At 38.8% G+C, this 27564-nt stretch overlaps 1 protein-coding gene across 50 annotated transcripts in view; it reads left to right on the plus strand.

Annotated features, from left to right (window-relative positions):
- PMFBP1 (polyamine modulated factor 1 binding protein 1) overlaps positions 1–27564 on the plus strand; it is a 484787-nt gene that overhangs the window by 425184 nt on the left and 32039 nt on the right. For 46 of the 50 annotated variants that reach the window (XM_056823979.1, XM_056823945.1, XM_056824098.1 and 43 more), the window contains 17 exons: positions 4967–5026; positions 5679–5738; positions 7198–7257; positions 8000–8134; positions 9065–9121; positions 10592–10651; positions 17222–17281; positions 18603–18761; positions 19439–19501; positions 20154–20288; positions 20718–20780; positions 21447–21581; positions 22462–22524; positions 23191–23325; positions 24206–24340; positions 25002–25064; positions 25731–25865. In XM_056823979.1, the coding sequence (XP_056679957.1) occupies positions 4967–5026; positions 5679–5738; positions 7198–7257; positions 8000–8134; positions 9065–9121; positions 10592–10651; positions 17222–17281; positions 18603–18761; positions 19439–19501; positions 20154–20288; positions 20718–20780; positions 21447–21581; positions 22462–22524; positions 23191–23325; positions 24206–24340; positions 25002–25064; positions 25731–25865 (1578 nt within the window). The remainder of the gene's footprint in view (positions 1–4966; positions 5027–5678; positions 5739–7197; positions 7258–7999; positions 8135–9064; positions 9122–10591; positions 10652–17221; positions 17282–18602; positions 18762–19438; positions 19502–20153; positions 20289–20717; positions 20781–21446; positions 21582–22461; positions 22525–23190; positions 23326–24205; positions 24341–25001; positions 25065–25730; positions 25866–27564) is intronic. The other 4 variants (XM_056823976.1, XM_056824057.1, XM_056824129.1 and 1 more) reach the window with 4 other exon arrangements.

Here is a 27564-nt window from a genome sequence, read left to right on the forward strand (position 1 = left end):
CTCAAGTGCTTATCACAGCCCTTGAGAAATTGTCTCCTCACGTGTACTTCTGCTTCTTTTGAATCAGGGCTAAAACCTAATAGTCCCTCAGTTTTTTCAATAAGGCGATCAATGAATGAGCTTGGATGTTCATTTTTTTCTTGGGATAATCTGTCAAATTTTCCCCATGCATTGGGTCTTTCTGACAATTGCTTCATTCCCTGCAGTAGAACCTCATGGCATTTTCTTAGATAAGCCATTGATCTTGGATTAGAAAAATCTAGATCCTCAAAAATTTCTGGCCAGCTCATAAGTGAAGAATCTTTTCTAGTTTGATCAATAAAATTTTTATGTTCCTGGGGTGTAAAAAGTTCAGATAAAAGAATTTCTACATACTCAAAATCTGGTTCATAGAGGCGAAATGCTCTTTTCAGTTCTTTAATTGCGAGATGCAACTCTAATAAAAATTTAGGCATACGTTTACATAAAGATTCTAAGTCATGGGTGGTGAATGACTTATAAACCTTTGCATGTAAAATGCCAGAGTTATCAGTGACCTTAGCTACATTGCACAAAGGCATAATCTTTTGAGCCTTTGATGCATTTGCAAGATTGTTAGCAGATGCATTAATTGGTGCCTGTATGTTATTGGCAAGGTCATTTCCCCCTACTGCACCTAATGGTGTCCCAGTATTAGTATTAGTAACTACATCATCCTTATTAGTCTGTCCCGTCACATCCCCAGTCTGCTCGTCAGTTCCCTTACCCATGCTTTGTTTTCTCTGCATATAATCCTGACATATCTCAGTTAAAATAGGGATCTGACCAAACAATGTCTCTAATCTATTATCAATGACTAGAGCATGCACAGTTTCTTTGGGAAGATCAGGGTGGCAGGAGCTTTGATATTCTTTAAGATGTTAGTCACTGCCACGAACACAACATAGACTTGGAGTATGATTTGCCAGAGGTAATTTTCATCTAGATAATTTATTGGCAACTGTGTCCATTCCATAGTCATATTGGTTAATGTCCCCAGAACATTGTCTATCATCCCTGCCACTGTATTATAAATGATACAGTAGCCCCAATAAATAGCAATTATTTCTAGCACAGTCAATCACAGTATTAGTTGCAACATATTCCCCATTAGATGTTTTCTAGGCTCTAACTATCAGGAGTTAAGAGTTAGAAAATGGTTGTTGTCCCTACAAGATTTGCTTCTAGCTAGATAAGATCCAAGAAGGCTAGATCCTATTGCTGACAGCTCTAGTACAGTCTCCCTTTACAATAGACACTCTCTCAGTTTTGTAACTGACCAGAGTGGCAGTTGGTAACTGACTTGTTCTCCCACACACAAGGAATCAAGATGTTTTTGATCCTGTATAGAAACTGCTAGGCAGAGTCAGTGACAAAGGCTGCTTGCCTCAGGAGTTGTAATTGACAAACTTCACAACTGACAGTTGATGGCAGTTGGTGATAGTCACTAACGCTTTTTTTCTTTAAATAAATGGGGTCCTTTTAAATCTGGGGTGCCAACTCTGTTTTTAAAAAAGATAAGAGAGAGGGAAGGGAAAGGAAGGGATTTACCCCTGAGGGAGGCTTGTACCCTGAGGTATAGAAAGAGAGAAAGAGAGGAGAAACCTCCCCTTTCACAAAACAGGGTTCAGGGGAGACAGCATATGTAATGGGTTGGCTCAGAGAGAGGAGAGGGGGTTTAAAGATTTTCCCCCTTCTGCCTTCCCTCCTTAGCTAAAGCTGCTCTCCCCAATTTGCTCTTATCCCTCTTGTCCCCCCTCCACTACTCGAGACCCAAAAGGGTCTCCCTTTGATCCCGTTCACTCACACTCAGCTTGGGGAACAGATAACTTTTAATATTAACTCAATCAGGTAATACAAAAGGAAGAATGGGAAAAGGAAAGTGGGGAGAAGGGGTCCCTGTCTCTATCTAAACCCTTTCCCTCCCTCCTCGAGTTTGGGGGGAACTCAGGCCTTGGCAGCCTGAGCCCCCTGAGAGAAAGTCAGGTTGACTGACCCCTGGGCAATAGGAGCTGAGGTAAAGTCTGCTCAGGTTTCTCTTCAGAAAGTCCCTTCAATTGGGAAGTGTTGGGGGGAAAGATTTCCAGTCACCAGCAGGAAAAGTGGGTTACCCTCAGGAGAAAGTCTTTATCCACCTTCTTTCTTCAACATCTCAAGACTGAGAGACCCTCACTGCTCTCCAGCCAGTCTACTCTCCTCAGGAAATTCACTCCTGGGGCCCCTCCCATTGATCGAGGTGATCAATTTCATATATTCTTCAGTCTCGCACTTTTTCTCTAGTGCCAGCCTCTCTCACAGATGATAAACATCTTCCTCTGGCACTTGGATTCACTGCCAGAAGCCTTAAAAGGCACAGAATGTTTGGGCTTGAAATAAATTCAAACTTTTATGAAAACTTCTCAAAAACACGACACTGCAGAGCAACACTACTCACAGCGATCAGATGTCAATGTGAATTGGACCAGGAGAGATGTTGAATATATGGGCACAGTATGAGAGAGAAAACAGACCAGTGCTACTGAGCCACTGAGCCAATCAGTGCCCAGGATACAGAACACAGCACTGTGGTTGGTCACCTTTCATTCCATCAGCCAATAGTGTGCCGTGTACAAACTCACACTGGCAAACTTGCACAAGTGGTAGTGGTGTACTGCATTTCCATAGTGTACAGTACAATATTCATCCACAAAAATCCCACAATATAGCAAAAACTCCATGATACAGAATTAGATTTTTTAAACCCCCAATTCAGTAAAGTCATGATAAGTGAACCACAATATAGCAAGGTATGACTGTACCTGCCAAGGCAAACCCAAGAACTATTTGAACACAGCAATCTAGTATTTGGTAAACTCAAGTTTCTAGGATAAGAACATACTATTTGACAAAAACTGATGGAAAATAGTATGGTAGATAGTAGGTATAGACTACCATCTTACATCATATACCAAGATAAGGTCAAAATGAATACATGATTCAGATATAAAGTGGACTATGGAATAGTTTATCTGTCGGATCTATGGACAAGTGAAGAATTTATGACCATACAATACACTATACACCTTACAATGACCATACACCATAGGCAGCATTACAAGATATAAAAAAATAGATAATTTTGACTACATTAAATTTTAAAGTTTGTATAGAAACAAAAATAATGCAATCAAGATTAAAAGGAAAACAGAAAATTGAAGGGGTGTGTTATAGCAAGAATCTCTGATAAAGTCCTGATTTTTCAAATATTTAGAAAACTGAGTCAAATTTACAAGAATACAAGTCAATTCCCCACTTTATAAATGGTCAAAGGATATGAACAGGTAATTTTCAGGTGAAGAAACCAAAGCTATCCACAGGCATATGGAAAAATGCTCCAAGTCATTATTGATAAGAGAAATGCCAATTAAAACAACTCTGAGGTACCACCTCACACATATCTGAGTGGCTAATATGTGAAAAAAAGAAAATGTTGAATGTTGGAGGGGATATGGAAAAATTGGGACATTAATGCATGTTGGAGTTGTGAACTGATTCAGACATTCTGTAGAGCAATTTGCAACTATGTCCAAAGGGCTATAAAACTATGAGTACCCTATGATACAGCAATACCACTGTCCCATAGAGATTTTTAAAAGAGATAAAAGAACCTATTTATACAAAAATATTTGTAGCAGCTCTTTGAGAATGTCCTTCAATAGAATGGATGAACAATTTATGGCATATTATTATAATTAAATACTATTATGCTATAAGAAGTGATAAGCAAGATGATTTTAGAAATACCTGAGAAGACTCACCTGAACTGATATAGAGTGAAATGAACATAAACAGGTGAATGTTGTATACAGTAATAGAAATATAGTACACTAAACAGCAAAGTACTTAGCTATTCTCACAATACAAAGAATTAAGACAATCTCAGAGGACTTATAATGAAAAATGCTATCTACTCCCAAGAAAGAATTGATAGAGTACAAATGCAGATCAAAGCAAAATTCTTCACTTTATTTTCTTCATGGAAGTTTTTAATGTGACTTCTTTTATAACATGACAAATATGAAAATGTTTTATTATGATCTGATAAATTAAAGAGTATATATAATCAATAGAGAAGAGAGAGGGATGAAGAGAATGTGGACATCAAAATGTTAGAAAATGTATGCCAAAAATTGTTTTTACATATAAAAATGAGAAAAAATAAAACATTACACAAAAAAGGAAGACAAAAGATGCTCTGGGTGTGTGTATATGTGTGTGGAGCCATACAGAAGAAGGAAAGACAAATATATGATTGTTTAGGATACCTTATTACTCATACAAAAAAAATATGATTGTTTAGGATACCTTCTTACTCATACAAAAATGGCTTATGGTTTAACTTAGTTAACTAAATTTTGTACATACTGACAGTGTCAGACCCAAGAGTACCAGAATGTTGGGGAAAGGGAAGAGGTATTTAATTTAACTATCCACTCTGTTGCTTTCATTGAGACAAAGGTCGTTTTTCCCCTAGTAGAGAGAATTTTTTAAAAACAGATTTTATAGAAATCATATATCCCAAGGGCCATGGGAGCAAATTCCCCACCTCCTATTTGAGCTTCATTAATTTGTTGTGAGAGCTCACAGGAGGCTATCTACCCTTGCTCCAAATAAGTGAGTGAAGACGTTTAAAAACAGAAGTCAAACAGTTTTCCTGACAATTCACTACAATGTTCTTTGTATGAGTTTGTAGAAGAAGTGAAAGAGATTGAGGAGAACAAACCAAAATATCATAACTTGAACTCTGAAACAGTGGCTCAGGGCTTTAGGTATGAGCATCAGAGATGGGAGATAATTCGTGATTCATGAGTCTTTGTTCTTCACTTCTGAGTAGAAGGAAGAGAGATTAAGTGAATAGGAGCATGAGAACCTGAATCTTCTAAATAACATACAATATGATCCATTGCAGAGTTATTCACCTATAAGAAAGCTTTATACTGCTGAAAAGATCCACCAGCAGGTAGAAAAGGTAAGCATACATAATAGCACCAGAATTGTGGGAAATGGGGAAAACTGAATAATCACTCTGAAATCTGTCCAAATATCCTTTGTTACAGAGATATCATTCCCCAGTAACAAAATTCTAAAATCCTATAAACAAGCTCACTCCTAGGTTTATTGATCAGCATGCAACCATATCCTCCTACCAAAACCAAGTTTCACATTCATGTCACCCTCACTGAGACAAAGGTTACTCCTTTCTCTCTTTAGGGGGAATATGTTGAAATATAGACCCCCAGGGATAGCTAGGTGGTACATTAGATAGAGCAATAGGCCTAGAGTCCAGAAGACAAATTCAAATCTGGCCTCAGACTCTTCCTAGATATGTGACCCTGGGCAAGTCACTTCACTCCAATTACCTATCCTTTTCCATTCTTTTTAGAACTGATAAAAAGGCAAAGTACTTCACTAAAAAAAAAAGAAAGAAAGAAAAGAAAGATAGGCCACCAAAATAGGAGTCCCAAACCACCTAGACCTTGGAACTATCTTTTCCAAGTTCTTATGTGAGATTGGATAACTAATTAGTTGCTTGTAAATAAGAATAAGAGATAGAAAAATTAAGGGAACCCTAGGATGAGAACAAAAGTTTTTAGGATAACATGCAATATTATACATTTCAGATGGACTCAACTACAAAAAGATTCAATGCTGCAATGCAGATGATGCAACAAGCAGAAAAGGTGAGCAAATGCACAAGGAAAAGAATAGTATAGAAAACAATCACTCTATAGTCTAGCCACCCATCCTTTGTCACAGAGGTATCATTCTCCATTAAGTAAAGTAACTAAAGTCAAAAATCCAAGCTCAATTCTTGGCTGCCTGGTCAGCATCCAATCCTACCAATACCCCTACCATCATGGCACTCTCACTGAGACAAAGGTCACTTTTTTCTTCATATGAGGAGAGTGTTTTAAAATATAAAGTCACAAATCAAGAACCCTATCCACCCTATTTGAGACTGGCTAAATGGTTAGTTACTTAGGGGTTTTAGAGCTGAAAGCCAAAGGATCAATGAGTGGGAGTAGAATGCAGGATCCTACCAACCCTCTTTCCTACTCTGTGAGGGGTAAAGTTGGGGGGGAGGGGAGTCAAGACAGTCACTTTTCCAACCAAAGTCACTAAAATATTCTTTGCAAGTGCAAAGGTCAAAGAAATTGATGAGAATAGGCCAAAATGCCACAACATGAAGTGCATAACTATGGCTCAAAGTTTTAGTTGTGAGCACTTTAGGTGGCAGATAACATCTGATATGTGGGGCTCTGTTCTTCAATGACAATTAGGAAAAGAACAGATTGAGTGAATCTGAGGCTGAGAAAGAGAGTCTTCAGTATAAGATGGAATATTCTCCATTTGAGGAGAACCTCCTCTCCAAGGAGGCTCAGTGAGAAGAGCCAACCACTAGCAGAAAGATTGAGCAGACCCAAGAGTACCGTAGTGGTAGGGAAGAGAAGACCTTTGAACAGTCACTTTGTGATCTAGTCACACATGCTTTTATCACTCTCTAAAAATACCGAAAGCCTAAAATTCTATGAATAAATTCACTCCAATGATAGCTTGTCAGCACCCAATCCTATCATTCCTCCTATCAAAGCCAGATTTCATCTTTATGTCATATTCACTGAGGAAAAAGGTCACTTATTTCTCCATGTAGGGAAAGTAGGTTGAAATATAGATTACCAAAATAGGAACTCCAAACTACCTGGACTTTGGCACCTCTTTTTAAGAATTCCTAATTGAGATTGGCTATCGAGTTTGTTGTTTGGTTATTTAAAGGATAAAAACCAAAGGACAAATGGGTGGACATAGAGTACATGAGGCCATCTGCCCTTTCTAATTATATGTGTGCAGAAGTTAGGAAAAAAAGGAAGTCAAGACAGCTATTTTTGCAACCAAATTCACTCTAATGTTCTTTGCAAGAGTTTGTAGAAGAGGTCAAAGGGATATATAAGAAAAGGCCAAGATGTCACAGGATGACATGGTGGGACTGGACTTCAGGGTGATAAGTGTAAACAGTTTAGGTGTAGATAATTTCTGAGATCTGGGGCTTCCTTCTTCATTGAAAAATAAAAGAAGGAAAAAATAAAGGAACCTTAAAATGAGAACCAGAATCTCCAGGATAACATGTACTATACATTGCAGAGGACCTCATCTCCAAAAAGGCTGTGTGCTGTTGAGAAGATACAACCACAGATAGAAATGGTAAGTAGACTCCAGAGTAGTGAAGGGAGAATGATCTGAACAATCACTGTGTAATCTAGCCACACATCTTTTGTCACCATGTATCCCTCATCAGTAATTAAAGCCCCAAATCCTATAACCATGCTCACTCCTATGCTTGCTGGTGTAAACCTTAAAATTTTTGTAAACCTTAAAATTTCTTAGACTTATAAATGTTGGAAATTTGAAATTTCCAACATTTATAAGTCTAAGAAATTTTAAGGTTTACACTGGTCAGCATCTAACCCTACCTATTGTCCTAACAAAGCTACTTTTCATTTTCATGTCATGCTGATTAAAGCAAAGGTCACTTCTTTCTCCATGGAATAAGAGTGTTTTAAAATATGCAAACTGAAAGTGATAAACCAAAAGCACCTGGACCTTGGCACCACCATTTCCCAAACTCTTATTTAAGTTTGGTTAACTGATTTGTTGCCTGGTTATTTTAGAGCTGAAAACCAAAGGATCAGTGAGTGGGAACGGATTGCAGGATCCTACTCACCTTCTTGCCTAATAAGGAGAGGGATGAAGGTAGAAAAAAGAAAACTAAGGCAGTCCCTTTTCCAAGCAAGCTCACTCCAATGTTCTTTGCAAGTACTAGTAGACACAGTTAAAGGTATTGATGAGAATAGCCCAAGATGTTGCAGGATGAAATAGAACTGTGGCTTTAGGTGTACACAGATAATATCCAACATGTGGGGCTTTATTCTTCAATGACAACTAGGAAGAAGAGAAACTGAGTGAATCGGAGGCTGAAAAAGAGAGTCTAGGATATAAGATGGAATATTCTCCATTGAGTAGGGTCTTATCTCCAAGGAGACTTCGTGCTGCTGAGAAGATCCAACAACAAGTAGAAAGGGTAAGCAGACCCACAAGTGCCAGAATAATGGGAAAGGGGGTCAACTTTGGACAATCACCATGTAATCTAGTCACACATTCTTTGACACCCAGGTATCCCAACCCAGTAAGTAAGACCTAAAATCCTATGACCCAACTTACTCCTATGCTTGCTGGTCAGCATCCCACCCTGTCTTTCCTCCTACCAAAGCCAGGTCTCCCTTTCATGTCACACTCACCCAGGCAAAGGTAACTTCTTTCTCCATATAGGGAGAGTGTTGAAATATAGCCCCCTAAATAGGAGTGCCAAACCACTGAACCTTAGCACCGCTTTACAAATTTATATTTGAGCGGGAGCTAAGTGGTTTCATGGATAAAGAGCAAGGCCTGGAGATGAGAGGTTCTGGGCTCAAAGCTGGTCTCAAAACACTTGCTACCTATGTGAGTCCAGGCAAGTCACTTAACACCAATTGCCTAGCTCTTAACACTTTTTTCCCTTGGAAGACAAAAGGTAAGGGCTGTTTTGTTTTGGTTTTTTATCCTATTTGAGATTGCCTAACTGGTTAGCTGTTTGTTGTTTTAAAACTAAAAACCAAAAGACAAATGGGTAGATGTAGAGTGCAGGAGGATGCCTACCCTCTCTTCACCCTTGTGTGTAAAGAAGTTAGAAAAAAGAAAGTCAAGATAATTGTCTTTTCCCAAACAAACACATTCTAATATTCTTTGAAAGAGTTTGTAGAAGAGGTTAAGAGATTGAGGATAGGCCAAGATGTCACAGTATGACAGGTGGGGCTACATGTAGTTCACAGGGATAAATGTAAGCAATTTAGATGCAGGTAGTGCCTGAGGCCTGGTGCTCACTTCCTTCAATGAAAAGTAAGAGGACAGATTGAGTGAACCCCAGAATGAGAACCAGTATCTCCAGGATAACATGCAGTACTGTACATTGCAGAGAGCCTCACCTCCAAGAAGGCTCTGTGCTGCTAAGAAGATACAACTGGCTGAAAAGGTGAGCAAACCTAGAGAAGCAGAGTACTGGGGAAGGGGTATAACTCTAGACGAACAATCTGTAATCTAACCACATATCCCTTGACACCGAGGTATAAGTCCCCAGTACACTATAGCCTAAAATTTTATGATCAAGCTCACTCCTCGGATGACTAGTTAGCATCCCACCCTACCTACTCTCCTAACAAAACTAGGCTTCATTTCCATGTCATACTCACTAAGGCAAAGGTCATTTTTTTTTCTCCATGTAAGGAGAGTGGAAAATATACAACCCGAAAATAAGAACCCAAGCACTTGAACCTTGGCACCACATTTTCTAACTTCTTGTTTGAGATTAGTTAGCTGGTTAGTTGTTTGGTTGCTTTAGAGCTGAAAAACAAAGGACCAATGGGTGGGAATGGACTGCTGGATCCTACCAACCATCTTTCCTACACTTGAGAGGAATGAAGTTAGAAAAAAGGAAGTCAAGACAGTTATTTTTCCAATCAAACTCACTCAAATATTCTTTGTAAGGTAACTAGACACAATTAGAGATATTGATGAGAACAGACCAAAATGTCTCCGGATGACAGGTGGGACTGTAGTTCAGGTTGATAAGTTTAGATAAGAAGTTTAGATGCAAGTAATTCCTGAAGTCTGGAGCTTCCTTCTTTAGTGAAAAGTAAAAAGTAGGACAGATATAATGAACCCCAGAATGAAAAACTGAGGCTCCAGGATAACAGTACTGTACTGTAGTGGTGAAATAAAAATCCTTCCTAGATGGATGGGAGATGATAACCACCCACCTAGGGATCTCTTCAGGGCGAGTAAAGCACAAAACCCCTTTAGAAACAAAGTTTATTTTTTATAATAGAAGTAAAGGGGAAATGATGGGTAGGGTCCTAAACCTATAGATCTAATCTCCACTCACCTTATGGTGAATTATTTCTTCTTCTTGAGAATTCACTCAAGATACTCTAAACTCCTTATCTCTAACTAAGACCCAGAAAATCCAGCTACCTGACTACAAGCTAACCTAATTAGTATGGATTATCAAAAAAGGTTAAAGAGTAAGGACTCACAGATGTATTTAGCCCTTACCTAAAGCTTAGGGTTGTTCCTAACTATACACAGAGTCCCAGATGACCAAACCCTGGGGTTTACCATCACCAAGTGGATTTACGATAGATGGATCTCAGGCAGATGGTCTCTGTACTTCAGGGAAAAAGCAGTCCACTCCAAGGCAAACACTCAAACCTCAAATCACTAACTTTTCCACAAGATTAGGATTTCCAAGGGGAAATTGCAAGAGCAAGGATCCTCCTTCCAACTCAAAGCCAGAATCAGAGAGTGACAGTTAATGCTGGTAAAAACTCCCAAGATCCTTTTCTCCTTGTCAGAATCTTCTCCCAGGGTTTGTGTCCAAATTCTCCTCCTTTCCTCTTGAAGCTAATCCATGAAATTTACTCTATCCCTTACTTACTTCCTACAGTGGGAATCACCTTCAAGAAAGTTCCATTTTGCTCAGAAGAACCAACCACTAGCAGAAAAGGTGAGCATTCTCAAGAGCACCAGAATGGTGGAGAAGGGAGACTACATAAGACAATTCTGTAATCTGGTCACCCATCCTTTGTCACAAAGGGTATCACTGCCCAATAACTAAAATCTAAGAATGTTATGAACAAGTAAATTTCTATGCTTTCTGGTCAGCATCCAACCCTACTTATTTTACCAAAGACAAGTTTCATTCTATGTAAGGAAAGTGTTACAAAATATTGAGTCCCAAAAGAGGAGCCCCAAATACCTGCACATTGACACCACTTTTTCCAAAATTCTTATTTGAAATTGACTAACTTGTTGGTTGCTTGGCTATTTTAGAGCTGAAAATCATAGATTCAAGGGGTGGGAATGGATTTTCGGATACTACCCAACCCTCTTTCCTATTCTAAGAATGAAATTAGTAAAAAGGAAGTCAAGACAGTCACTTTTCCAATCAAACTTATACCAATATTCTTTCAAGAATTAGTAGACAAAGTCAAAAAGATTGATGGGAATAGACAAAGATGTCACAGGATGAAGCATATAACTGTGACTCAAAGCTTTAGATGTGAGCATTTTAGATGGCAGGCAATATCTGACATATGGGGTTTTGTTCTTCAATGACAACTAGGAGGATGACATTGAGTAAATCTGAGGTTGAGAAAGAGATTCTGGGATATAAGATGGAATATTCTCCAATGAGGAGGACCTCACCTCCAAGGAGGCTCATTGCTTCTGAGAAGACCCAATGTCAGGCAGAAAGGGTATGCACACCCAAAAGTACCAGAGTGGTGGAGAAGGGGGACACCTCTGGGCAGTCATTCTGTAATCTAGTTATACATCCTTTGTCACCCAGGTACCACTTTAGGCTTTAACTAAAGCCTAAAATACTATAACCAAACTCACTTGTTGGCTGCCTGGTGAGCATCTAACTTCAATTTCGTTCTCATGTCACACTCACTGAGAAAAAAGTCATTTTTTCTCCATATAATAAGAGTGTTTTGAAATATAGACCCCCAAAATAAGAGCTTCCAACCTCCTGAACCTTACCATTGCTTTTTACAAGTTCCTATTTGAGACTGGCTACCTGGTCAGTTGTTTGGATGTTTTAAAGCTGAAGACCAAAGGATCAATGGGTGAGAGGTAGGGTATAGGATAGAGTACCTAGCCTCTTTCCTATTCTGTGATAATCACTCTGTAATCAAGCCATGCATCCTTTGGCAGCCAGGTAGCACTCCCCAGTAAGTAACTAAAGTCTAAAACTCTAAGAAAAAAAGCTCATTCCAAGGATTGCTAAATCAGCATCCAACCAGACCTATATTCCTACCAAATCCAGGTTTCACTTTTATGTCACACTCACTGAGGCAAAAGTTACTTTGTTTCTCCATGTTCTCAAAGTATGTTGAAATATAGACCCCAAAATTAGGAACCTCAAACCATCTGGACCTTGGCACCACCCTCTACAAATTCCTACATGAGACTAGCTAACTGGTTAGTTGTTTGGTTATTTTATTTTTGAGCATGTTCAATTTTTTTTCACAAGGCTAGCAATTGCCAATAAAAGGAATTCAAAGTTTCTCATAGCCAAGGATGCATTGGACAATCAAAACAGTTTTATGTAAAATTTCTTTATTTATACAATAAAAAATTACTTCCCAGGCCTCTCACCTTCTACCTCCCCTCCATGCACCACAGAAGGTTGATATCAACCTCCCAAAAAATGTATAGAAATTACCTTTCACATTTTTATTTATCAGTTCTTTCTCTGGAAGTATACATTCATAATTATTCTTCAAATAGTAACTCTTTAGCTATATATACTATTCTCTTGGTTCTACACATTTTACTCTTATTTCATGTAGGGCTTTCCAATTTTTTCTAAATTTAACCTGTCCTTTATTTCTTTTAGCACCATTGTATTCCATAATAATCATATGCAACAACTTGTTCAACCATTCCCCAATTGATAGACATCTCTTCCATTTCTAGTTCTTTGGTACTACAAAGAGAGCTGCTATAAATATTTTGGAACATATATATTCTTTTTTCTTTTCTCCTGATCTTCTTGAAAACAAACCAATAGTGATATTGCTGGAACTAAGGTTACAAAGTTCTGTAACTCCCTGGATATAATCCTAGATAGCTCTCTAAAATAGTTCAATCAAGGGGCAACTAGGTGACTCAGTGGATTAAAAGCCAGATCCAGAGACAGGAGGTCCTGGGTTCAAATCCTGCCTCAGACATTTCCTAACTTAGTGACCCTGGGAGAGTTACTTAACCCCCATTGACTTGCCCTTATCAAGGTTGTTTTTTTTAATGGTTCAATCAATGAAAATAGTATACCTGTTAGATCTATAAGGAAGGAAAGAATTTAAGACCAAGCAAAAGATAAAGAATATTACAAGATGTAAAAAAATGAATTTGATGACATTAAATTTAAGAGGTTTGTACAAACAAAATCAATGCAACCAAAATTAGAAGGGAAGCAACAAACTACAGGGAAAATTTATAACAAAATTCTCTGACAAAGGTCTAATTTCTCAAATATTCAAAGAACTAAGTCAAATTTATAAAAAATAAAATCATTCCCCAATTGATAAATGGTCAAGAGATATGAGTAGGCAGTTTTCAGATGAAGAAATCAAAACTATCAATAATGACATGAAAAGAAATATTCTAAATTCCTCCTAAGAGAAGTGCAAATCAAAACAATTCTAAGGTACCACCTTATACCTTTACAGAGTGGCCAATATGACAGTCAAGGAAAATAATAAATGTTGGAGAGGATGTGGCAAAACTGGGACACTAATGCATTGCTGGTGGAGTTGTGAATTGATCCAACTGTTCTGGAAGGCTATCTGGAATTATGCCCAAAGGGCTTTAAAAGAATGAGTGCCCTTTGATCCAGTTAAACCACTATTAGGTTTGTTTCCCAAAAAGATAATTAAAAAATGGTAATACAAAAATATTCATAGGTGTGCTCTTTATGGTAGCAAAAAATTGGAAAATGAGGATCATGATGTCCCTTAATTGGGGGAAGGCTGAACAAATTGTGGTATATGATGATGATGGAATACTATTGTGCTATAAGGAATGAAGCATTGATAGATTTCTATGAGAACTGGAAAGACCTATAAGAACTGAGGTGGGGGGGAAACTGGGTAGTTCAGTGGGTTGAGAGCCAAGCCCAGAGACAGGAGGTCCTGGGTTCAAATCTGGCCTCAGACACTTTCCAGCTTTGTGACCCTGAGCAAGCCACTTAACCCCCATTGCCTAGTCCTTACTGCTCTTCTGCCTTCTAAGATGGAAGGTAAGGATTTAAAAAAAAAAAAGAACTGTTGTGGAGTGAAATAAGCAGAACCAGGAGGACATCATACAGAGTAACTGAAATATTGTGGGATGATCAAATGTAACTGACTTTGCTACTAAAAGCAATACAAGAATCTAGAACAACTCTGAGGGACTTATGAGGAAGAATGCTATTCACAGCTAGAGAAAGAACTGTGGGACTAGAAGTCCAGAAGAAAACATATTATTTATCACTTGTTTATATGGGATATGACTTAGGGTTTGGTTTTAAAAGATTATTCTTTTACAAAAATGAATAAAATGGAAATAGGTATTAAGTGTATAACATATGTAAAACCCAGTGAAATTGCTTTTCAATTCCAGGAGGTAGGTGGGAAGAGGTGAGGGAGACAACAAGAAATCATGTAACCATGCTAAAAAATTAAAATTATAAAAACAAAAAATAAAAATAAACAAAAAGACAAAAAATGGTTTAATCAGTTAATGGTTCCACCAATGACATATTAGTGTCTCCATTTTTTCATATCCCCTTCAACATTTATCATTTTGTTCTTTCATCATTTTAGCCAATCTGATAGATGTGAGATGATATCTCAGAGTTGTTTTGATTTGCATTTCCCTAATCAGTTTTTATTTAGAGCATTTTTCATATGCCCATATATGTCTTTGAATTCTTCATCGAAAAACTATCTGTTCACATCTTTTGACCATTTATCAATTAGATGATTCAAAAGTTTGAAAAAGTTCTCTATATATTTTTGATATGAGATTTCTATCTGAGAAACTGTCAATATCCTTTTCCCAAGTTTCTTTTTTCCTTCTAATCTCAGCTATATTACTTTTATTTGTATAAAACATTTTAAATTTAATGTAATCAAAATTATACATTTTTACATTTCACAATGCTTTCTAGCTCTTATTTATTAAAAAATTCCTCTTCTCTCCATAAATCTGATAAGTAATGTTTCATGTTCTAATTTGCTTATAATAACTCCCTTTAGGTCTAGGTCATGTGTCCATTTTGATCTTATCTTAGTAAGTAGTATAAGATATTGATCTACACCTATTTTCTGCCAAACTGCTTTCTAATTGTCCCAGAAATTTTTGCCAAATAGTTTTTGTCCCAAAAACTTAGATCTATATTTTTGTCAAATATAAGGTTACTGTAATCTTTTACCACTGTTTGTTCTATGTCTGTTCTGTTCCACTGGTCTACCCTTCTATTTTTTAGTCAGTACCAGAGTTTTGATAATTACCACTTTAGAAGACAGTTTAAAATATGTTACTGCTAGAATTCGTTCCTTTACATTTTTTCATTGATTCATTTTATATTCTCAATATTTTATCCTTCCAAATGAATTTTATTATTTTCTAGCTCAAAATAATTTTTGATCATTTAATTATGTGGCATTGAATAATTAGATTGGTTTAGGTAGGATTGTCATTTTAACTATACTGGCTCTGCCCATCCATGCACAATTACTATTTCTCCATTTATTTATATTTGATTTAATTTGTATTAAAAGTGCTTTATAATTTATGTTTGTATAGTTCCTGGGGGGGGGGGGGTTTGGCACGCATATTCCCAAGTATTTTATTCTCTCTCTGGTTTTTTTAAATGGGTTGTCTCTTTCTATCTCTTCTTGCAGGATTTTGTTAGTGATAGATAAAAATACTGAGGATTTATGTGGGTTTATTTTATATCCTGCTACTTTACTAAAATTATTGATAGTTTTAACTAGCTTTTTAGTTCAACCTCTAGGATTTTCCACATATGCCATCATTTCATCTTCAAAAAAGTGAAGTTTTACTCCCTCTTTGCTCATTCTAATTTCTCCCACTTCTTTTTCTTCTTTTATTGTTATTGTTAGCATTTATAATACAATATTAAGTAACATTAGTGATAATGGGCATCCTTGTTTCACTCCTGGCCTTACTGATAAAGCTTATCCCCATTACAAATAATACTTGTTTGCTGGTTGTTTTAGGTAGATGCTTTGAATCATTTTAATAAAAAATCCATTATACCTATTCTTTCCAGTATTCTTAATTGGAATGAGTACTGTATTTTGTCAAAGGCTTTTTCTACATCTATTGATATAATTATATGATTTTTGTTGCTTTTGTATTCATATAATCAATTATGTTGATAGTTTTCCTTATATTAAACCATCATCCTTGCATTCCTGGTATAAATACTATTTGGTCACAATGTATAATCTTTGTGATAAATTGTTGTAGTCTCCTAGCTAGCATTTAGTTTAGAATTTTTCCATCCATATTCATTAATGAAATTGTTCTGTAATTTTCTTCCTATTTTTCCTCTTGGTTTTTTAGGTATCAGCACCATACTTGAATTATAAAAAGAGTTTGATATATATAGGACTCCTTTACCAATTATTTCAAATAATTTCTTTAATATTGGAATTAGTTTATCTTTATATAGAGAGAGAAGAATTCACTTGACAATTCATCTGGTCTTGATGCTTTTCACCTGGAAAATGCATTTATGGCCTGTTCGATTTCTTTTTCTATTTAAATATTCTATTTCCTTTTCTAGTAATCTGATATATTTTTATAGTTATCCTTCCATTTCAAATACATTATTAAATTTGTTGGCATATTATTGGATAAAATAATTCCTAATAATTGCTTTGATTCCATCTTCATTGATGATAGTGCTAGTGATTTAGTTTTATTCTCTCTTTTTAATCTTGTTAATCAATAGCATATCTATTTTGGGTTAGATTTATCTATTTCTGGGAGAAGGTTGAAGTCCCCCACTATTATTGTTTTATTATCTATTTCCTCTTGAAACTCATTAGCTTTTCCTTTAAAAAGTTGGTGCATATAGGTATAATATGGTTTGGGTTTTTATGGTAATTTTTAACATGATATAGATTTGCTTCATTGTTTTAAAACTAGAAACCAAAAAATAAATAGGTGAACATAGAGCACAAGAAGTTAACTATGTTCCCTCAAATTTTGTATGTAGGGAAATTTTTCAAAAGGAAATCAAGACAGTCATTTTTCCAACCAAACTAACTGCTATGTTCTTTACAAGAATTTGTAGAAAAGGTCAAAAAGATTGATAAACACAAGCCAAGATATCACATTATAGGTGGGACTATAGTTTGGAGTGATAGAAGCAATTAAGATACAGGTAGTATCTTAGTCTAGGGCTTCCTTCTTTAACAAAGAAGAGGACAGATTAAGTGAACCCCAGAATGAGAATCAGTGACTCAGAGATAACATGCAGTACCATATATTGCAGAAGTCACCTCCAAGAAAGCTCTATACTTCTGAGAAGAAGATCCAACAACAGACAGAAAAGGTGAGCAAACCAAAGAGTACCGGAGTTGGTGGGGAAGGGAAACTGCATAAAACAATCATTCCGTAATTTGGCCACTATAGGAAGGGAAGGAGCAAAATGGTTTGCAAGAATGATTGACAGCCCTCAAGCCAAGATTCTCCAAGAGCTGGCTGGGTCAAAATTCTAAGGGGTTGGAGCAGTTTTCAACTGTCTGTATGAAGCTGGATTTCAACCCTGAAGCTGTGGATCTGAGATTATCCCTGGAAAATCCATCTTTCAAGATACCTGCCTTAGATTTACATCAAGAAGAGGTTGAGAGGAAATCCCAGTTCATTCTGGTGGACAGAGTGATTATGGAAGAGTATTTCTCCCTTTCCTGAATCTTCTAAGGACTTTACAACTGGATTTCAGAAGCCTGACCCACCAAAGACTCTGTGTGAGAATCTGGGCTCCCTGTTTAATTAACTTTTAGTTTAGTTTATTTAGCTAAGTTAAACCAAGCTCTCGTAGAATCTCAGCTTGAGGGCTGTCAATCATTCTTGCAAACCACTTTGCTCCTTCCCTTGCTACACCACCCATCCTTTGTCACAAAGGTGTCACTCCCCAATAACTAAAGCCTAATATCCCATGACCAAGCTAATTCCTATGCTTGTGGGTCAATATCCAATCCAACCTATATTCCTTCCAAAGATAGGTGCTACTTTCATGTCATACTTACTAAGTAAAAGGTCACTTTTTTCTCCATCTGGGGAAAGTATTTTAAAATAGAAACCCCAAATGTCTGCAGTGTCATCCTGTTTTTCCAAACTCGCTAACTGATTGGTTGCTTGGTTGTTTTAGAGCTGAAAACCAAAGGACCAATGGATGGGAATAGATTGCCGGATATTTCCTATTCTCTTTCTTACTCCCTGAGGGATGAAGGTAGCAAAAAGGAAGTCATTTTTGCAACCAAACTCATTCAAGTATTCTTGTCTGTTTGTTTAAAAAACCCTTACTCTCTATCTTAGAATCAATCCTGTGAATTGACTCTAAGGCAGCAGAGTAGTAGTAAGTGCTAGGTAATGGAGGTTAAGTGACTTGCCCAGGATTACACAACTAGGAAGTGTCTGAGGCCAGATTTGAACCCAGAATCTCCTCTCTCTAGGTGTGACGTTCTATCTACTGAGCCAACTAGCTAGCCCCTTACTCCAATATTCTTTGCAAATTTGATAGAAAAAGTCAAAGAGATTGATTATAACAGGCCAATATGTCACAAGATGAAGTTGCTTAAAGCTCCAAATGTAAGCATTTTAAGGGAAAACTAATATTTGACATGTGGGGCTTTGTTCTGTAATACAACTAGGAGGAGGACATATTGAGTGAATCCGAGGCTGAGAAAGAGTATATGGTGTATAAGATGGATTCTCCACTGAGGATAGCCTCATCTCCAAGGAAGTTCAGTGAGGAGAAGATCCAACCTTTTTGTTTGGCAGAAAGGGTAAGCCAACCCCGAGAATACCAGGTGAGGAAGGGGGACACCTCTGGAAAATCACTGTATTATCTAGTCAACGTCCTTCGTCACCCCGGTATCATTTCCCAGTAACAAAAGGCCAAAATCCTATGATCAAGCTCACTTGTTGGCTGCCTGGTGAGCATCCAACCCTACTTTTCCTCCTACCAAATCCTGGTTTCACTTTCATGTCACACTCACTGAAAAGGTCACATCTTTCTCCATATAAGGAGAGTCTGTCAAAACATGGGCCCCCAGAATATGAGCCCCAAACCACTTGGCACCTTTGTTTACAGATTCCTATTTGGGATTGACCAACTAGTCAGTTGCCTTGTTGTTTTAAAGCTGAAAACCAAAGGACAAATGGGTAGGTGGAGAATGCAGGCAACTACCTACCCTCTCTCTACATTTGTGTGTGAGGAAAGTGGGAAAAGAGAAGTCAACAGTTATTCTTCTAATCAAATTCACTCCAATGTTATTTGCAAGAAGTAGAGGAGTTTGAAATTATTAGAAACAGGCCAAGATGTAACAGGATGACAGGTGCATGATAAGTGTAAGTAATTTAGTGTCAGGTACCTCCTGAGGTCTGGGGCTTCCTTCTTCAATGAAAAGTAAGAGGACAGATTGAGCAAACCCCAGAATGAGAACCATAGACCCAGAGATAACATGCAATACTATATAAATTGCAGTGGAAGTCATCTCCAAGAACACTCAGAGCTACTGAGAAGAGGATGCAACAGCAGGCAGAAAAGGTAAGCAAACTCAAGAGCATTAGAATGTTGGGGAAGGGTGTGACACCTCTCACAATCACTCTAATCTAGAGGCCCATAAAGACTAAATCCAATGACCAAAGCTGACTCTTATGCTTACCAGTCATCATTGAAAACTATCTCCTCTACCAAAGCTAAAGTTCACTTTTCACGTCACTCACACTAAGGCAAAGATCACTTCTTTCTTGCTGTAGGGAAAATATTCTAAAATATGCAACCTGAAAATAAGAACCCAAAAGCACCTTGATCTTGGCACCACCTTCTCCAAACCTTTATGTTAGATTGACCATTAGCTGGTTACTTGGTTGTTTTAGAGCTGAAAGCCAGTGGATAAATGGGTGGGAATGCAGTGTAAGATCCTACCAAGCCTCCTTCCCTCTGTTTTGAGGGATGGACTTGAAAAAAAGTAAGTTGAGACAGTCATTTTTACAATCAAACCCATGCTAATAATCTTTGCAAATTTTGGTAGTCAAGGTCAAAGAGATTGATGAGAACAGTCCAGGATGTCACAGGATGAAGTGTGCAACTGAGCTTCAAAACTTTACGGTTCAGCATTTTAGGTGGCAAGTAATATTTAACATGTGGAGCTTTGTTTTTCAAAGCCTAAAAATCCTATGACCATGCTCACTCGTAGGAGGACACTCTGTGTGAATTTGAGACGGAGAAAGAAAATCTGGCATATAAAATAGAATATTCTCCATTGAAGAAGGCCTCATGTCCAAAAAGGCTCAGTGCTGCTGAGAAGAAGATCCATCAGCAGACAGAAAGGGTGAGCAGATCCAAGAATGCCAGAGTGGAGGGAAGAGTATAGTTGGTTGGTGGTTTCAAAGCTGAAAACCAAAGGGCAAACAGGTGGGTATAGAATGCATGAGGATACCTACCCTCTCACAACCTTGGTCTGTGAGGAAATTAGAAGAAAGGGAGTCAAGACAGTTATTTTTCCAAACAAACTCACATTGATGTTGATTGAGAAAGGGTACAAAAGATGTTTAGAAACTGATAAGAACAAGCCAAGATGTCACAGACTGATGACTAGAACTGGATAGTTCAGTGTGATGAGGGTAAAGAGTTAGGATTCAGGTAGTTCCTGAAATCTAGGGCTTCCTTCTTCAATGACAAGTAAGAGAAGGACAGATGGAGTGAACTCCATGATGAGAACCAGAGTCTCAGAAATAACATGTAGTACTATACATTGCAGTGGAACTCACCTCCAAGACTGCACTGTGCAGCTGAGAATTGGATCCAACTTCAATCAGACAAGGTGAGAAGACCAAAGAGTGCCATAATGGAAGGGAGGGGAGGCAGCATGGGACAAATACTCTGGAATCTGGCCACCCCTCTTTGTCACAGAGGTGTCACACCCCAGTCACTAACTAAAGCCTAAAAATCCTATGGCCATGCTCACCCTATACCTGCTGGTCATCATCTAAAACTATCTCTTCTCCTACCTTAGCCAGAGTCCACTTTTCATGTTACTCTCACTAAGGTAAAGATCACTTCTTTCTCCTTGTAGGGAGAGTATTCAAAAATATACAATATTAGAATAAGAACCCCAAGCCACGTGGACCTTGGCACCACCTTCTCCAAACTCTTGTATGAATTGGCCAGCAGGTTGTTTCCTTGCTTGACTTAGAGCTGAAAGCCAAAGAATCAGTAGGTTGCAGTGGAGGACAGGATCCTACAATCTTCTTTCCTACTCTGTGAGGGAAAGAATTAGAAAGGAGGAAGTCAAGTCAGTCATTTTTCCAACCAGACTCACTCCAATATTCTTTGCAAGTGTTAGTAGATGAAGTCAAAAAGATTGGTCAGAACAGACTAAGATGTCACAGGCTATAAAGTGTGCAGCTGTGCCTCAGCTTGAGGGGTGAGCATTATAGATGGCAGGTGATATCTGACCTGTGGGGCTTTGTTCTTCAATGACAACTAGGAGGACGACAGATTGAGTGAGTCTGGGCCTGAGGAGCACTGTTTTAGAGATAAGATGAAATGTTCTGCATTGAGGAAGAAGTCCCCTCCAAGGAGGATGTGTGCTCCTGCAAAGATCCAACAGCAGGCAGAAAGGGTGAGTTCAGGGGGCAGCTGGGTGGCTCAGTGAGTTGAGAGACAGGAGGTCCTGAGTTTAAATATGACTTCAAACACTCCCCAGCTCTGTGACCCTGGGCAAGTCACTTGACCCCCATTGCCTAGCCCTTACCACTCTTCTGCCTTGAAGCCAATACACAGTATTGACTACAAGATGGAAGGTGAGGGCTTAAAAAACAAGGGGGGGGGGGAGTAGATCCAAGAGTACCAGAGTGTTTGGGGAAGAGGAACACCACTGCTCAGTCACTCATTCAATCTAGTCACACATCCTTTGTCAGCCAGGTAGCACTGCCCAGGAGACTAAAAACTAAAGTGAATCCTAAAAAACTATGAACAAACTCATGTCACTTTCATGGCACATTGACTGAAGCAAAGGCTACTTTTTTCTCCATGTGTGTCGAAAAGTGTGTTGAAATGTAGACCCCCAAAGAGGAGCCTGAAACCACCTGGACCTCAGCACCCCGCTTTACCAACTCCAACTTGAGACTGGCTTACCAGTTAGTTGCTTGGTGATTTTAGAGCTGAAAACCAAAGGACAAATGGGTGAGAGTAGATTGCAGGGACTACCTACCCCCTCTCTAACTCTATGAGGATGTTCCCAAAAAGTAATTCAACACAGCCCCTTTTTCAACCAATCACATTCTTGTTTTCTTAGCAAGAGTTTCTAGAAGTCAAAGAGATTAAAGAGAATGGGCCAAGAAGTTAGTTGATGAAGGGTAGGACTGTGGCTCAAGGTGATAAAGTTTAGGCAATTTAGGAGCAATTTAGGAGTTCCTTAAATCTGGGGCTTCATTCTTCAACTGAGTGAACCCCAGAATGAGAACCAAAGTCTCTGGGACATTATACATTATCCATTGCAGGGGAACTCACTTCCAAGACAGCACTATGCAACTGAGAATTGGATCCAACTTCAGTCAGACAAGGTGAGAAGACCAAAGAGTGCCATAATGGAAGGGAGGGGAGGCAGCATGGGACAAACACTCTGGAATCTGGCCACCCCTCTTTGTCACAGAAGTGTCACACCCCAGACACTAACTAAAGCCTAAAAATCCTATGGCCATGATCACCCTATACCTGCTGGTCATCATTTAAAACTATCTCTTCTCCTACCTTAGCCAGAGTCCACTTTTCATGTTACTCTCACTAAGGTAAAGATCACTTCTTTCTCCTTGTAGGGAGAGTATTCAAAAATATACAATATTAGAATAAGAACCCCAAGCCACGTGGACCTTGGCACCACCTTCTCCAAACTCTTATATGAATTGGCCAGCAGGTTGTTTCCTTGCTTGACTTAGAGCTGAAAGCCAAAGAATGAGTAGGTTGCAGTGGAGGACAGGATCCTACAACCTTCTTTCCTACTCTGTGAGGGAAGGAATTAGAAAGGAGGAAGTCAAGTCAGTCACTTTTCCAACCAGACTCACTCCAATATTCTTTGCAAGTGTTAGTAGATGAAGTCAAAAAGATTGGTCAGAACAGACTAAGATGTCACAGGCTATAAAGTGTGCAGCTGTGCCTCAGCTTGAGGGGTGAGCATTATAGATGGCAGGTGATATCTGACCTGTGGGGCTTTGTTCTTCAATGACAACTAGGAGGACGACAGATTGAGTGAGTCTGGGCCTGAGGAGCACTGTTTTAGAGATAAGATGAAATGTTCTGCATTGAGGAAGAAGTCCCCTCCAAGGAGGATGTGTGCTGCCGCAAAGATCCAACAGCAGGCAGAAAGGGTGAGTCAGAGCCAAAAGAAGCTGAGTGTTGGGGAAAGGAGACACCTCTGCTCAGTCACTCTGTAATCTAGTCATACATCCCAAGTATCAATACTCCACATTAAGTATTTAAAGGCTAAAACATTATAACCAAACTCACTCCAAAGATTGCTGGTCAGCCAGTCACATGACCGCCTACCAAAGCCAGGTTCCATTTTGATGTCATGTTCACTAAGGCACATGTTACTTCTTTGTCCAAGTGGGGAGGATGTTTTAGATTATGGAGCCCTAAAAGAAGTGCCCCAACTATCTGGTCCTTTGTACCTTTTCCAAACTCTTACTAGAAATTGGCAACTTGATTTGTTCCTCGTTTTAAAGCTGAAAACCACATGACAAAGAGGTGGGCATAGAGGGCAGGAGGCTACCTCTCTTCTTTCCTACTCATTGAGGGATGAAATGTTTTAAAAAGAAAGTTGAAATAGTAACTTTTCCAACCAAACTCACTCTGCTATTCTTTGCAAGTGATGGTAGGCAAGATCAGAGATAAGTGAGGGGGCGACTAGGTGCCTCAGTGGATTGAGAACCACACCTTAGAAACAGGAGGTCCTGTGTTCAAATGTGGCATCAGGCACTTCCTAGACATGTGACCCTAGAAGTTACTTAACCCTAATGGTCTAGCCCTTAACACTCTTCTGCCTTAGAATGAATACACAGTATTGATTCTAAGACAGATGATAAGGGTTTTAATTTTTCTTGATTAATAAAAGAAAAGAGATTGATGAGAACAGGTCAAGCTAGCCCAGGGAGATATGTGCAGCTATGCCTCAGAGCTTGAGGGGTGAGCATTATAGATGACAGGTGATATCTGACCTGTGGGGCTTTGTTCTTCAATGACAACTAGGAGGAGGACAGATTGAGTGAATCCGAGATTGAGAAAAAGAATCTGTGGGAAAAGGTGGAATGTTCTCCATTGATGAAGGCCTCCCCTCCAAAGAGGATGTGTGCTGCTGCAAAGATCCAACAGCAGGCAGAAAAGGTGAGTCAGACCCAAGAGAAGCTGAGTGTTGGGGAAGAAGGAACACCTCTGCTCAGTCACTCAATCAATCTAGTCACACATCCTTTGTCAGCCAGGTAGCACTGCCCAGGAGACTAAAAACTAAAGTGAATCCTAAAAAACTATGAACAAACTCATGTCACTTTCATGGCACATTGACTGAAGCAAAGGCTACTTTTTTCTCCATGTGTGTCGAAAAGTGTGTTGAAATGTAGACCCCCAAAGAGGAGCCTGAAACCACCTGGACCTCAGCACCCCGCTTTACCAACTCCAACTTGAGACTGGCTTACCAGTTAGTTGCTTGGTGATTTTAGAGCTGAAAACCAAAGGACAAATGGGTGAGAGTAGATTGCAGGGACTACCTACCCCCTCTCTAACTCTATGGGGATGTTCCAAAAAAGGAATTCAACACAGCCCCTTTTTCAACCAATCACATTCTTGTTTTCTTAGCAAGAGTTTCTAGAAGTCAAAGAGATTAAAGAGAATGGGCCAAGAAGTTAGTTGATGAAGGGTAGGACTGTGGCTCAAGGTAATAAGTTTAGGCAATTTAGAAGTTCCTTAAATTTAGGGCTTCGTTCTTCAACTGAGTGAACCCCAGAATGAGAACCAAAGTCTCTGGGACATTATACATTATCCATTGCAGGGGAACTCACTTCCAAGACAGTACTATGCAACTGAGAATTGGATCCAACTTCAGTCAGACAAGGTGAGAAGACCAAAGAGTGCCATAATGGAAGGGAGGGGAGGCAGCATGGGACAAACACTCTGGAATCTGGCCACCCCTCTTTGTCTCAGAGGTGTCACACCCCAGTCACTAACTAAAGCCTAAAACTCCTATGGCCATGCTCACCCTATACCTGCTGGTCATCATTTAAAACTATCTCTTCTCCTACCTTAGCCAGAGTCCACTTTTCATGTTACTCTCACTAAGGTAAAGATCACTTCTTTCTCCTTGTAGGGAGAGTATTCAAAAATATGCAATATTAGAATAAGAACCCCAAGCCACGTGGACCTTGGCACCACCTTCTCCAAACTCTTATATGAATTGGCCAGCAGGTTGTTTCCTTGCTTGACTTAGAGCTGAAAGCCAAAGAATGAGTAGGTTGCAGTGGAGCACAGGATCCTACAACCTTCTTTCCTACTCTGTGAGGGAAGGAATTAGAAAGGAGGAAGTCAAGTCAGTCACTTTTCCAACCAGACTCACTCCAATATTCTTTGCAAGTGTTAGTAGATGAAGTCAAAAAGATTGGTCAGAACAGACTAAGATGTCACAGGCTATAAAGTGTGCAGCTGTGCCTCAGCTTGAGGGGTGAGCATTATAGATGGCAGGTGATATCTGACCTGTGGGGCTTTGTTCTTCAATGACAACTAGGAGGACGACAGATTGAGTGAATCTGAAATTGAGAAAAAGAATCTGTGGGAAAAGGTGGAATGTTCTCCATTGATGAAGGCCTCCCCTCCAAAGAGGATGTGTGCTGCTGCAAAGATCCAACAGCAGGAAGAAAGGGTGAGTCAGACCCAGGTGTTGGGGAAGGGAGACACCTCTGCTCAGTCACCATGTAATCTAGTCATAATACATCTTTTGTCACCTTCACATTAAGTATTGTTAAACTAGAAAAAACACAGAATTATTAAGTAGTCAGAAAAACCAAGTCTTTAATCAGGAGAGGGATGAGAGTACAATCCTTAGTCCTCCACACAGTCACACTCTTAAAACCCACACAGAGTCCAATGCTCTGGCTACTCTGGCTACCCTCTCCCTGGGAGTGCCACCACGCTAGATGACAACTCTAAGGAACCAAGAAAATTGGGAAACATATACCTTTTGGTAAACCTAGGGACAGGGAAGTCGGATTGATTGACATTACTTGGGCTACAGAGAAATGGGACTGTTCAAACCACACTGACAGGCTACAGGCAGCCTTGGGAAAGTAACCATAGCCTAAGCCTAGGATGTCAGGGAGGGACTACTTACAATAGACACTAAAAGGAGAGTCCTGGTAAGACTAAAAGGGTATTGGGCATCTGCTAGCTCCACCTAACTAGGGCCATTAAATATCTTAAGGTCTCTTATTCAATCTGAAATAGCTAAATCTGAAACTTCCCTCAGGGTGAACTGTCACAGGAACTGGGATGAACTTGGGTTGTCCAGCTTTCAGGCTGACTGAACTTGGGGGTCTCCCAGATTTCAAGTTGATGGCACACCCAACTTGTGATCAAAGGCCAAACACCACTGACCACACAAAAAGGACAAATGGGTATTGCCTAAGAGAGTTTGACCCTGTTACTAAAGATGGAAAATTTGGGGGTGCAGGTACAGACAACTGGCATTTGTGGGTATTCCACAAATTCCCAGCACATTGACATTTGGGTCAGAAAGGCAGGCAATCTACCTTCTGCAAAATTTTAACAAACAAACAAAACACTACCTCATTTCCCCAAAGTCTCTCAGTCTCTTCAATCCAGAGGGTCCTGATGGTGGGCTTCAGTGTCCTTTCTCCTGCAGAACTCTCCTTTGTACAGACAGCTTCATCGCTGCAAGAGAAAACGGGAGAACTCCAAACATATTCTCACATAGTATTTGATCGACTCCCAACAAATTTACTCATCTATAGGATTAATATATGCTGCTAATTTTGGTCTGTGTTAAAATGCTATCAATCCTTAAATGTTACTTGCCACTGGTGCTTAATCAATGTTAAAAATAATCTAATTAGCTAGTTTTAACCACTTATCATTTTCAATTCTATCAATATCTATTTACACCAATTACAAATATACCTAAACTATATACTTGATCAGAAAAAATTTTCCTTTCCCTAGCAAGGTAATCTTATAGAGGAAAAAACATTAAAAATGAATGGAAACTAAACTATAGAAATATAAAAGCAAAAATAAAATTCACATCACAGCTTTATCATGGCTTATGAATCTGAGAATGGCCCTCATCACTGTTTGTGGCCAAAAACAAAAATATCAGCTAATATTAAGTAAAATTCTAATAAAGCATTCTATGTTAAACCTCCAAAACCATACTAAGAACTCTTATATGACAGTTTCAGCTTCAAAACCTATTTTAAAAGTCAAACTCAGTCTCAAAATTAAAACTAAATTCTAAAAATTCTCAAAATGAAAATACTTCTAACTTCTCCTAATTCAATTATTCTCACACCCTCCTTGTGGAGATTTGAGATGCAGGGAATTTT

The sequence above is a fragment of the Monodelphis domestica genome, chromosome 1 (genome assembly GCF_027887165.1).
Source record: "Monodelphis domestica isolate mMonDom1 chromosome 1, mMonDom1.pri, whole genome shotgun sequence".
In the NCBI taxonomy this organism is placed as follows: domain Eukaryota; kingdom Metazoa; phylum Chordata; class Mammalia; order Didelphimorphia; family Didelphidae; genus Monodelphis; species Monodelphis domestica.